The sequence below is a fragment of the Thalassophryne amazonica genome, chromosome 10, assembly GCF_902500255.1.
Source record: "Thalassophryne amazonica chromosome 10, fThaAma1.1, whole genome shotgun sequence".
Classification (NCBI taxonomy): domain Eukaryota; kingdom Metazoa; phylum Chordata; class Actinopteri; order Batrachoidiformes; family Batrachoididae; genus Thalassophryne; species Thalassophryne amazonica.
The window spans coordinates 93,363,571-93,375,935 of NC_047112.1; the positions used below are offsets into that span (position 1 = coordinate 93,363,571).

General features: G+C 40.6%; 1 protein-coding gene across 10 annotated transcripts in view; it reads left to right on the plus strand.

The window, feature by feature from the left end:
- fryl (furry homolog, like) overlaps nucleotides 1–12,365 on the plus strand; it is a 281,561-nt gene that overhangs the window by 221,025 nt on the left and 48,171 nt on the right. For 6 of the 10 annotated variants that reach the window (XM_034180526.1, XM_034180521.1, XM_034180529.1 and 3 more), the window contains 6 exons: nucleotides 2,630–2,830; nucleotides 2,945–3,106; nucleotides 3,284–3,358; nucleotides 6,686–6,868; nucleotides 8,202–8,210; nucleotides 9,858–10,058. In XM_034180526.1, coding sequence (XP_034036417.1) covers nucleotides 2,630–2,830; nucleotides 2,945–3,106; nucleotides 3,284–3,358; nucleotides 6,686–6,868; nucleotides 8,202–8,210; nucleotides 9,858–10,058 — 831 coding nt within the window. The remainder of the gene's footprint in view (nucleotides 1–2,629; nucleotides 2,831–2,944; nucleotides 3,107–3,283; nucleotides 3,359–6,685; nucleotides 6,869–8,201; nucleotides 8,211–9,857; nucleotides 10,059–12,365) is intronic. The other 4 variants (XM_034180528.1, XM_034180530.1, XM_034180531.1 and 1 more) reach the window with 2 other exon arrangements.

Sequence of the window (12,365 nt, forward strand, 5' to 3'; positions counted from 1 at the left end):
AGCAGTGGGCAGCCACAGTCCGGTGCAGGCAGATAGGTGGATGTGTGCGAGAGGGGGTTATGTGCTGGTTGTCTACCTGGGCGGCTTTCATCCAGGATCTGGGGCGGTTCTGTAATCTGGCCGATACAGCACCAGCATATGTTCCCAGACATGACCTGACGGTCACACAATATGCTTTTGTTTATGCTTTAATGTTGGTTATGCACCTAAATATTTGACATTTAAAAGTATTATTTTTAATATTTGCTTTTAAAGAAACATTTTTTTTCATTCTGTCATGCCTAGAATTTATCAGCAGTAGTTTAACTAAGTGGTTCATTGTCAATATGTATTTTTGATGCATTCAAGGTTCTTTAAACCTTTTACAGTCCTGACTCATATTAAAGCGTGCTCCTCTCAACTGCATCTGTTATGGGATTGTGTTTGGCACAGACCCGGCGACAGAAAAAAATATTAAGGGGGCGATGAGCCTATCACAGGGGGCGGGGTCGCCCCCCCCCAAAAAAAAGTATGCACCGGAGGGTACCTGCCTCTGAGCGTGTGTAATGAATTGGGTGCGCTCCTAGAAAGCTCATGTACGAGGTCTGTTAGAAAACTATCCGGCCTTTTTATTTTTTTTTTAAATTATATGGATTTGAATCATGTGCGCTTGCATCAGCCAAGCTTGAACCTTCGTGTGCATGCGTGAGTTTTTTCACACCTGTCGGTTGCGTCATTTGCCTGTGGGCAGGCTTTGAGTGAGCACTGGTCCAGCCCCCTCGTCTGATTTTCCGCTCATGGCGCACAACAAAAAGCACGTCCGTGTTGGAAACCATTCGAAAGATTCAGACGGCTTTCGGTGGCTTTTCAGTCGAGTGAGTATCCGAGAAATTGTGTAACAGCTGGGCATGTCACAACTTGTCCTGTGAGACTTCCAACACGGACGTGCTTTTTGTTGTACGCCATGAGCGGCTCTGTCCCGACATGCGAATTCCTCCGCACATCTTTTCATTACAAAATCTCCTGTAACAGTGGAATGTGCCACAAAAGTGCTGATGTACATCTCTTCCACGATTTCTCTGGTAGTCAGATGACGTCCCGGATCAACACAGCCTTCACTTTGGAATTGATCTGGTCGTTTCAGCCTGACGATGGCCGCTCGGAGTGCGCCGCGCCCTGCGCCGCTGTGGGCCATCTTTAATCTGGTTGTAATGATCCTTAATCTGTGTGACGCCCAGAGTATCTTCACCGAAAGCCATCTGAATCTTCTGAATGGTTTCCACCTGGCTGTCTCTCACAGTTTCTGGAAAAATTTGATTCAGCACTGCTCCAATCGCTCAGCCATTTCCTGACAATGAAAATCCGACAAGGGGGCTGGACCAGTGCTCACTCAAAGCCTGCCCACAGGCGAATGACGCAACCGACAGGCGTGGAAAAAACTCACGCATGCGCACGAAGGTTCAAGCTTGGCTGATGCAAGCGTACATGATTCAAATCCATATAGTTTTTTAAAAAATAAAAAGGTCGGATAGTTTTCTAACAGACCTCGTATTTAGGCTACACCGTTGTAAGAGACTGACTAAGAGTAAAGAGTGATGACAATATTTTTTTAATTATTATTTGAACGTATAGACCCTCGGTCAAGTGATCTCCTGCATACCACAAAACCAAACCAACAACTGATCTGAGAAACGACACGAGACAGTAGATTAACCCCACATACAGCCCTCCATCACAAGCGCAAACACAGCTCAATTGGGCATGACAGTCACACAATGGGTCAAAGATAAACCTTTCATGTAGATATACAGTGGTCCCTCATTTATCGCGGGATTTACGTTCTAAAAATAGCCCGCAAAGTAGACGGCGTTATTTTTTACAATTAACATTTTCTCACTTTTCTCTCGTCTGTTTTCAGGCCCAAACATTTGTTTGAGAAATAAAAATAGAACATTTTCCTATAAATAATTATGATGGCTTTTAGAACTAACAAATTTAATTTTAACGATCAACCTACGTGGTTGGACACATAAGAAATTATTAATAGTGACTGACCAGTATTTCACTGTTCCTCTGATCGCACCTCTTCGTCCTGGCGCCGCTCCACTGTCGCGCCTTTTTCCACTCATACCTCGTTGCAGGTGTCTTTTTCCGAGTGAAGAACACAGTTATGGGTAGTTGTTGGCGCTCTTTTTTCTTCTGGGCGAGAAGATTCTTATAAACAGACACGCAGAACACAATGTGCGTACTCTCCCTTCGCGGTGCCGCAACAGGTGTCCCATCATCTCGACAGAACACCGGCCTGCTTGATGAGGACGCAGAGCACAATGCGCTGTTAAAAAAAAAAAAAAAAAGCATGCAAAATTGGAGTAAAAAATCTGCGAAACTGCGAGGCACTATATTTTCCAGTATTTATTTTTATTTTTGATAACTCTCACATCCGAGGGGGCGAGGTTGATGACGTGAGGGGGCGTCGCCCCCAAACGCCCCCTCGTGGCACCGGGTCCGGTTTGGCATTTTAATTTTTTCTTCAAGCAGTGTAAAGTTGCTGTGGGTAATGAGTCTTTGAATTACTCAGAAACACCTACATAGACTGATATCTCACAATGCAATTATTATATTTGTGCTTATTTTTTTTGTTTTAAATCAGAGCCCACATTGGAAGGAGGCTCAAAACATTCTGAAACTGGTGGTGTCTCGCTCAGCAAGCCTTGTGGTTCCAGATGACGTGCAGCGCTCTTACAGCACAGAATTATGTGGCTCTCCGGAAATTGCTTTTACACGCATATTCAGTAACTCTTCAAAGGAGTTACCTGGCAAGACCCTGGACTTTCACTTTGACATCTCAGAGGTACATCTGCTACTGTGTCTCCTGTTCACACCGTTCACTTTTCTCTGTTCTTTATGGAAACGTATACTCTGTAGACTTGATAGACTTGATTAACTGCCGTGTTTGATGCTATAGACACCCATCATTGGGCACAAATATGGTGATCAGCGTAATGCTCCAGGACGGAATGGCAAGTCACAGGTCATCGCTGTTACAAGGAGTACCTCATCCACATCATCTGGCTCCAACTCCAATGGCCTGGTCCCAGTCAGCTGGAAGAGGCCGCAACTCTCTCAGGTAATTCAAACCAGATGTTGCAAGGCAGGTAGTTCTCTTTAGCACATGAAAAGTATTCAGTGGAGATTTGTATTTGTTATATTTTTTAGTTCTTGATTTGTATTGTAACTGATGGAATTAATGCGTTTTATGCTTTCTACTCTGCTGCTTTTTTTTTTTTTTTTTTTTTTTTTACAGAGACGAACCAGAGAGAAGCTGATGAATGTTCTGTCTCTTTGTGGTCCAGAGTCTGGCATTCCCAAAAATCCTTCAGTAAGACTTCTCTCCTACTCTAAAGGCTATGAAAAGGTGTCTGTAAATGAATTCTTATGAGTATGTGTATTGTGAATTCTAGAGATGCACTGATCCCAATACCAGTATCGGGTATCGGCCCGATCCCGTGTTCATTTACTTTTATTTGTAATCATAAAACAACTTTGATACTATGACACTCGATACCCCTTTACAGCAGTGTGATATCAACCTCTCATTGGGGGATTTTCACGCACACGCTGCGTAATTTCCACACTATAAGCCGTTACTTTTGTTTATACGTTTTGAACACTGCGGTTTAAACAATGATGCGGCTAATTTATGGATTTTTACAGGATTTCATGTAATTTATTCATACATCGAAATACGTCCATCAGTGCTGTCCATTGATTGGCTGAAAGCCGCAGTCGTCATGTGGAGTAAATTCACACACAGAGTAAATAATAAAGTCTTACCTGTTCATGGAATTCATCATCGCATGAGCCTAAAGAAAAATAATCCACATACAGCCTCCTGAGTTTGGAAAACATCTGAAAATACTTTAATTCCTTGTCATGGCTGAAGAGTTCCTCTTTGACTTCAGGACTTTGCGCCACAATTCCCTCCGTCAGATCACGGTTTCAGTGGAAGAGATTGTCCATCAGGTTGGTGAGTTTCAGCCCCTGGTGTCGTTGTCAAGGACAATGAGAGACTGGCTCGAGCCCCTACGTGTGTAGTCCATTTGTTGAATGTCTGTGGCGCTGTGTTCAGAGCTTAATTCTTTTCCTTTCCACGGGCTGCACTTTTGTGCCTCAAGTTGAAAGAGTCACTACACGCCTCATTCATTAACGTCTCAGTTCCCACAGGCAACAGGCGATTCTGTGTGCACGCGATGAAATTATACCATGATCCAAAAAGAAAACATAAATTAATTAATTAAATAATGTTAAAATTACTCAGTTTTGCCTTCGTGTGTTGTGGAGATGCCGCCCAACACTGTGTGTGCATGTGGGCGCACGCCATGCTCCTCTAATATTTACATGTTCCACCTTTGGGGGGGAAAACCATTTACAGTATTTATTTGTGCATGTTACTAGTACATATTTAATTAAAAGTTTACAAAAAATAGTGTGGAGTGTGAAAGGCTGTTTAGCTCAGATTGTAGATAAAAACAAAAACAGGCTCACAGCTGATAAGGCAGAGAAGCTTCTTTTCATCAAAAAGAATCTGCCCCTCACATTTTCAAAAAAGGCTTTTTGTCCTCATAGACATAAATAAAGTTACTGATGGACAGTTCGAGTTCAGTTATTGGTGTTGTATATTTTGTAGTGATGAAGTCCACAGATTACATTTCAGTGAGATGCCAGTGTCATGTTTAAGAAACACATGGTTAATGTTAAAGGACAATTTGTTGTAGTCAAAAAGTGAAGTTACGTGTTTATGTGAAATGTTTGTAAATAAAAACAAAGCTAATGATGTTGGTAGCAATTACAGTCAAAAGGTAAGGAACAACTGATGAATAAAACATGATTTCAAAGTCATCATAAAACTGTAATAGTATCATTAAGTATTTGTATCGATACTCAGTATCGATGAGTACACAAATGTATGTACTTGTACTCAGTCTGACGAAAAAAGTGGTTTTGGTGAATCCCTAGTGAATTCTGTTATGTAGCAGGGTTCCAGGGATGTTGCACCTCTGTGTGTTGCAACACCTACACTATCACAAAAATACAATTTCATCCCCCATCCACACTTTTGTATCAGCACATTTTATTTCATTAGTAGGAGTTTTAATTTAATTTAATTTTATTGCAGAAGCAGGTAACAGCGATGCTCCGCCCTTTTACTAAACTGTATGCTTGTGCCCACTTACCAAAACAGTAATTTAATGACTAAAGAGAGTTGAAGACTAATGTTAACTGGACTACCTGTTTGCATGGCAGCTGGGAGTAAAGTTAAAGACTACCACAGATAACGCTCTCTTGTTCCTAAATGCACCTCATAATAAAAGGTTTTTAATGTAAAAGCAGGCTTAGCTGCTCTCCAAAGTCCCTTTGACCTGAAAGTCACTGTGTCATTGTTCCGCACGGCTGGTTTGTTTGTTTTTAATTGGCAGCACTTCGCTAACATTAGCTAAAATGAACCACTGAGGTGAAAATGAAAATTTTTCAACAGTTGGTATCATTTTCAGTTGTGCTTCTCTGGTTTTCTTTCTATGTATTTGCATTGGAAGGACAAAGAATGCTAGCTTGCAGTCTCTGATCATTCAATTTTATAGAAATACATTCATATTTTTTCTTGCATTAATATCATCTAAATGTTTATTTACGTAATTTGGAGTTGTATATTTGAACTTAAAACATATTTCAAAAACAAACGATGGAGGAAAAGATTTTTCCCTTCATTAACTCACTCTGTTACTGCTGTTTATGATAAGAAATCACATTACACATAGGCAGTCACAATGACAGTAGATAACCTTGCACAGGTGAACATTTCCAAGAAATTTGTTTACAGTGATCCCTCGTTTATCACGGGAGTTGCGTTCTAAAAATAACCCGCGATAAGCGAAATCCGCGAAGTAGTCAACGCTATTTTTTGCAATTATTATAGATGTTTTAAGGCTGTAAAACCCCTCACTACACACTTTATACACTTTTCTCAAACAGGCATTAACATTTTCTCACTTTTCTCTCCTGTGTAAACACTCTCTTTTTTCTTCTGTGTGAGAAGATTATAAACAGCCACACGCAGAACACAATGCGTGTGCTCTCCCTTCACTCACTGTCTCCGGAGGTACGGATGCGGAAATCACAAAGAATCTAAGTTCTCTCTCGGTGGCCACGGAGCTCTGCGGCTGCGGTCAACAGAACTCCTGTACTTGTAAAGTTGCTGCTCCAAATTTGTTTGTAATATTTACAGACCAGTGACAAGTTAAAGGAAAAACGTCACTAAATGAGTGGAGAAACACAAAGAATGAGGGACCATGACTGGTTTGAGCCTGAAAATTATGTAAATCATATGCTATGACCTTCAGTCACAAATCTCTACCCAGTTGAACTCGTGGGAGATTATAGGCCAACACGTTACAAATCGCTCTCTATCACCACCCAGTGAGGGAATATCTTTGCAAAGATGTGTTTAGTTCTTCCACTCGAGTACTATAGTTCTGTAGAATCAATGCCAATGCCACCAAAGCTGCTCTGGTGTCACATTGTGGGGCAACACCTCACTAAGTAACTTTATAATTTAAAACATAAAATAAAATTCTTCCCCGCCGTCTTGCCCATCTGTATATACATTTAGCGTATATAACATTTTGATAAGTGTCCTTTTTTTGTACAGGTGCAGGTGGTATTCTCATCCAATGAGGATTTAGACTCTGGGGAGCAGCAAACCAGCCTAATTCCCACAGTGGATGAGATGGTCAGGGAAGAGGAGGTGCAAGGAGAAGATACTGGCAGTGAGCAACAGTTTGGTGTTTTTAAAGATTTTGACTTCCTGGATGTGGAGCTAGAAGATGCAGAGGTGAGATTTAAAATTTTTTAATTATTTGAATGTTTTAATTTAGATGTGTATGCTTCCAAAATACTTCTGTGCACATCTGTAAAGTTTGCAACTATTTGTATGTTTGCTTAAACATGAAAAGAGGAAAATACACTGGAACTGTGCAATTTTGGATAATACTGTTGAGTCTCATGAAAATGCTGTAGCTTTTCATAAAGCCATAAGGTGTTGAATCATCTCTCGGAGTTGCTAACTGGGGTTGCATGACTTCATATCGACATTTATTTCATGAGATTTGTTTTGAGGTAGACTAACCACTGATGACATTAATAAAGCCACATAAGAAGGGAATGTTTTAAAGCTGTAATCTGTCAACAAAAATGAATGCTTATGCTGATGCCTCAAAACATCTTTTACAAAAACAAGTAGAAACAATAATGGCAACATTTGTCTATGACAAAATCTATTTGTGTGTGAAAGAAGATTGAAATGTCAGAAGAAAGTAACAAAACTCTTCGTGATTCACAGGGAGGCAAAAGCATCCAGGTACAATTTATGAAGCTTTTCCAAAGCAGGTCATTTGTGGATCTCAGACATCGCTGAATTAATTTTTTGTCGCACTTTGATTTGGTGGTTTGCGGCAGCTTCTGGTGGTTTGTGGAGCAGGGGGTGCCCACAGCACTGACAGTGGTTGCTTCTCGTACTGAAAAACCTGGTTAATGTCTGTGTCCAGAGCGCACATTGTCATGCATCATTAGCACAGCTGAAGAATGTGACACTGGCGGATCAGTCCCAATCCTGGCATTGGCTGGCTTACTATTGGGTCATTGTGGTCCTTCCACTCGCACTTTTTGCTTGTTGCATCCATAGGGTGCTGTTGTCGTGGTATGCAATAGCACAAAACACATAGAACCCAAATTGCACGGTAAATGGAACATAATGGCAAATGGATGGTACGAATGATCCTTATCATGTGAGATCCAAACCACCAATCAAATGACAAGGATCTTTATTTAGGCATTATATAATCACGATTAGTTGACATCAAGCATAAAACATTGTTGATGCGCAGTAAGATGACTCTCTGACTGATTGAGAAGTCTGTGAAGCCCTTAGTTACTAATAGTTGGTGGAAATTTATTTTGACCTCCATAATTTGCAACACAGACAAATCCATTATGTTCTCAGAACTGCACCCCTGATGATGTGTGTAGCTGCATCTATTTTCACTTTCACTCATTTATTATTGACCATTAGATTTATACCTTGTCTTGACTGATGTATTGGAAAGGTTTTAGTGTTTTATAAATGTAGTTTTCTAACACAGTTGTTCCTTCTTTTATCTTGCCACAAGGAGTTGCAGGTAAGTCTATGGCCCAGTAAGCCTCTTAGAGATGCTTTTTTAAAAATGTAGTGTTTTTGTATGTGCCTGTCATTTAAAAAAAAAAATCTTTTTTTTTTTGTTACCCAAAATGTCAGCGAAATCTCCACCTAAGTAGTGAGAAAATGCACACCAATTTGCTGTAAGGCTACATGATTGTGACTACTTCTTCTAGCTGCTCCCGTTAGGGGTCGCCACAGCAGAGCAGTCGTTTCCATCTCAGCCTGTCCTCTGTAACTTCCTCTGTCACCCCAACCACCTGCATGTCTTCCCTCAGCACATCCATAAATCTCCTCTTTGGCCTCCCTCTTCTCCTCCTGCCTGGTGGCTCCATCCTCAGCATCCTTCTCCCTATATATCCTGGGTCCCTCCTCTGCACATGTCCAAATCATCCCAGTCTCACCTCTCTGACTTTGTCTCCAACTTCATGATCAGAACCCACCCACCCCCCATGTAAACATTTTTTGCACCCATTTTTAAAAAGTACTCTATAGAACTCTGTTATTACGAAAATGATGCAGTGTGAAATGCAACAGCGTTAAATGTCTGGAACAACAACAAAAAACTTCCACCTTGGCCAATTGAAAAATGATCATGTGATCAATGGATCAATGGGGGTGGGAACCAGTAATGAAGAACTGGAGCTCTTTTTGTAAAAAAGAAAAAAAAAACTCACACAAACCTAATCTGACATACTCTGTGTTTTTAGTTTTTGAAGTTAAATGCATTTGTAGGCACCACAGCACAGAGTTAAATTAGCAGCAGCTGCTCACCCCCTCCTTCCTACAGTCTGTCTTCTGTCTGTCACCTTGCTGTTCTTCATTGACGTTGGGCGTATCCGGCTCAGCCTGCTGGGCATCTGTCTCCTCCACCCAGCCTGGGGGTTGTGCCTGACACATGGGCCTCATGGCAGCATCGTCCTGCTGATTATGAATGGAAGTCCCAGAGCCAACCCCCCCCCCCCCCCCACAAAAAAAAAAAAAATCCAAATCCAGAGGAGACTCCCACATGGCTTAAATTCAGATTACACTAAAATTTTCAAGAGAGCTTTCACCGGCGCCTCTTCATTTACTTACAGTTTCTGGTGCCCTGTCGCATGTGGTCTTAAAGCAGTGTCGTCATTGTTTGAGGGAGAAATGGGAGCGATTTTAATGCAGTTCATGTCATGAATGAAAATGTCAGAATTGTTGTCAGTAAGAAATTAGATCAATTGAGATTGCAGTTTTATCCTGTATTCTTTTTCTTCAGCCCTAAAATAATATTCCAAAATGATCTACTGGGGAGGAGTTAAAATTGGACACTGTTATGAAGAAGAGTATTAAATTACCAATGTTTTAACAGACCTAATCGTAATCGCCTAATCACAATGTTGCCAATGTATTATTTTTCATCTAATCTAACAGAGTATGCTGGTTACCTTTGTTCTGAGTTAAAAATCATCACATGGCCATGAAAGTGTTTGTTGTTCTGCATTTTATCATTTTTCTTTTTTTTTCTTCTTTTTTTTAACATTGTGTGGTGAAATTTTTCTTTACATGCTGTGTGTCTTGTGCTGAGTTTCTTTTTGTACTGCAGGTTCTGAGCTGCACTTTCACTGCCTTCACTGCTGTTTACGTCACTGTCCTGCAGGGGGAGAGCATGGACAACTTCAACTGGGGAGTGCGTCGTCGCTCCTTGGAGAGCATGGACAAAGGGGACACACCGTCATTGCAGGAGTGCCAGTACACAGGCAGCACGCCAAGCCTCAACCTCACTAACCAGGAGGACACGGATGAATCATCTGAGGAGGAGGTACTGAGCGCTAGCCAGATTCTCATCCACTCTGGCCTTGTAAGTCTCACTCTAATCAGGGTTCCTCCACCCAATGCAACCTGCTCCTCACGCAGCCCGCTGGCATGGTGTGCGTGCGTGTGTGTATGTGTGTGCGTGCGTGCATGCGTGCGTGCGTATTGAGCTGGACCTGCTGCCATGGGTGGAAGGGCTAGATGCTTGCTTCTTCATTGGTGGTAGATGCCCCTTACAACCCTCAGCCCAGTTCACCTCCTGCTCACTGATAATTTAATGCTATTAGCCTATTTTTTAGTTTTATTTGCTCATCAGGTAAGTGCATTGTAAAAAAAAAAAAAAAAAAAAAAACCTCAGCATGCTCAGTCAGTATTGACTATTGATAAGCATTAACAAAACCATATTTCCATACTGAATAAAATACCACAGATGTAACTCAGGTGTAAACACAGACTGGTGTCATAATTAAGAACAACAGCATGTGGTTTGCTTAAATAGTTTGGCTGCTTCTCTTTTAACTTTTTTTTTTGGCAATGCAAGCAGATCGTATCTGAAGCTATCCATGAATGCTACTAATGAACTTCACCTCAGTCTGATCAGGATATTTTTCTCTGTTTGACTGTTCCTGAGCTTGTTAATGCATGTTGACAGAATGGCCTTTTATGTCTAATTTACTTTTCCGCCCACAATATCATACAGTGTTGTGCTATAAACATAAAAGAAAGGTAATGCACTATCTATATGGTTTAGACAGAATCCTACCAGATGATAAAATTCAACAAATATTTAATGATTGTATGGTCTTTTTACCAAATGAATCTTCAAAGTATTGAAGCAGTTGAATGGTAGATGCTAAAGTTTGTATTTTGTGGTTAATACAGGAAGTTTAATGGTTTTTTTTCTCTAGTAAGTCCCTTCGGCTGCTCCCTTGTTTTGCATTCAGGGTTGCCACAGCAAATCCCAGGTGGATCTTCAGTGTAAATGTGGGCTTTACCAGTGATGTACTTTTATTTGGTACCTAGGGCTCATTGAAAATCTAATGTTTATGTTGCAATATCGTTGTCTTCTTTTGGATTCTGTCTTTTTGCATAGGGTCACTACAACAGAGCCACTCTGCATGTTTATTTGGTACCGTAATTTAAAATTATAGTGGGCGATTTTAACATCCACATAGATGCTGAGAATGACAGCCTCAGCACTGCATTTAATCTATTATTAGACTCAGTTGGCTTTGCTCAAAATGTAAATGAGTCTACCCACCACTTTAATCATACTTTAGATCTTGTTTTGACTTATGGTATGGAAATTGAAGACTTAACAGTATTCCCTGAAAACCCCCTTCTGTCTGATCATTTCTTAATAACATTTACATTTACTTTAATGGACTACCCAGCAGTAGGGAATAAGTTTCATTACAGTAGAAGTCTTTCTGAAAGTGCTATAACTACGTTTAAGGATATGATTCCTTCTTTATGTTCTCCAATGCCATATACTAACACAGTGCAGAGTAGCTACCTAAACTCTGTGAGTGAGATAGATTATCTCGTCAGTAGTTTTACATCCTCATTGTGCACAACTTTGGATGCTGTAGCTCCTCTGAAAAAGAGAGCCTTAATTCAGAAGTACCTGACTCCGTGGTATAACTCACAAACTCGCAGCTTAAAGCAGATAACCCGTAAGTTGGAGAGGAAATGGCGTCTCACTAATTTAGAAGATCTTCACTTAGCTTGGAAAAAGAGTCTGTTGCTCTATAAAAAAGCCCTCCGTAAAGCTAGGACATCTTACTACTCATCACTAATTGAAGAAAATAAGAACAACCCCAGGTTTCTTTTCAGCACTGTAGCCAGGCTGACAAAGAGTCAGAGCTCTATTGAGCCGAGTATTCCTTTAACTTTAACTAGTAATGACTTCATGACTTTCTTTGTTAATAAAATTTTAACTATTAGAGAAAAAATTACTCATAACCATCCCAAAGACATATCGTTATCTTTGGCTGCTTTCAGTAATGCTGGTATTTGGTTAGACTCTTTCTCTCGGATTGTTCTGAGTTATTTTCATTAGTCACTTCCTCCAAACCATCAACATGTCTATTAGACCCCATTCCTACCATTCTGCTCAAGGAAGCCCTACCATTAATTAATGCTTCGATCTTAAATATGATCAATCTATCTTTATTAGTTGGCTATGTACCACAGGCTTTTAAGGTGGCAGTGATTAAACCATTACTTAAAAAGCCATCACTTGACCCAGCTATCTTAGCTAATTATAGGCCAATCTCCAACCTTCTCTCAAAAATTCTTGAAAGGGTAGTTGTAAAACAGCTAACTGATCATCTGCAGAGGAATGGTCTAT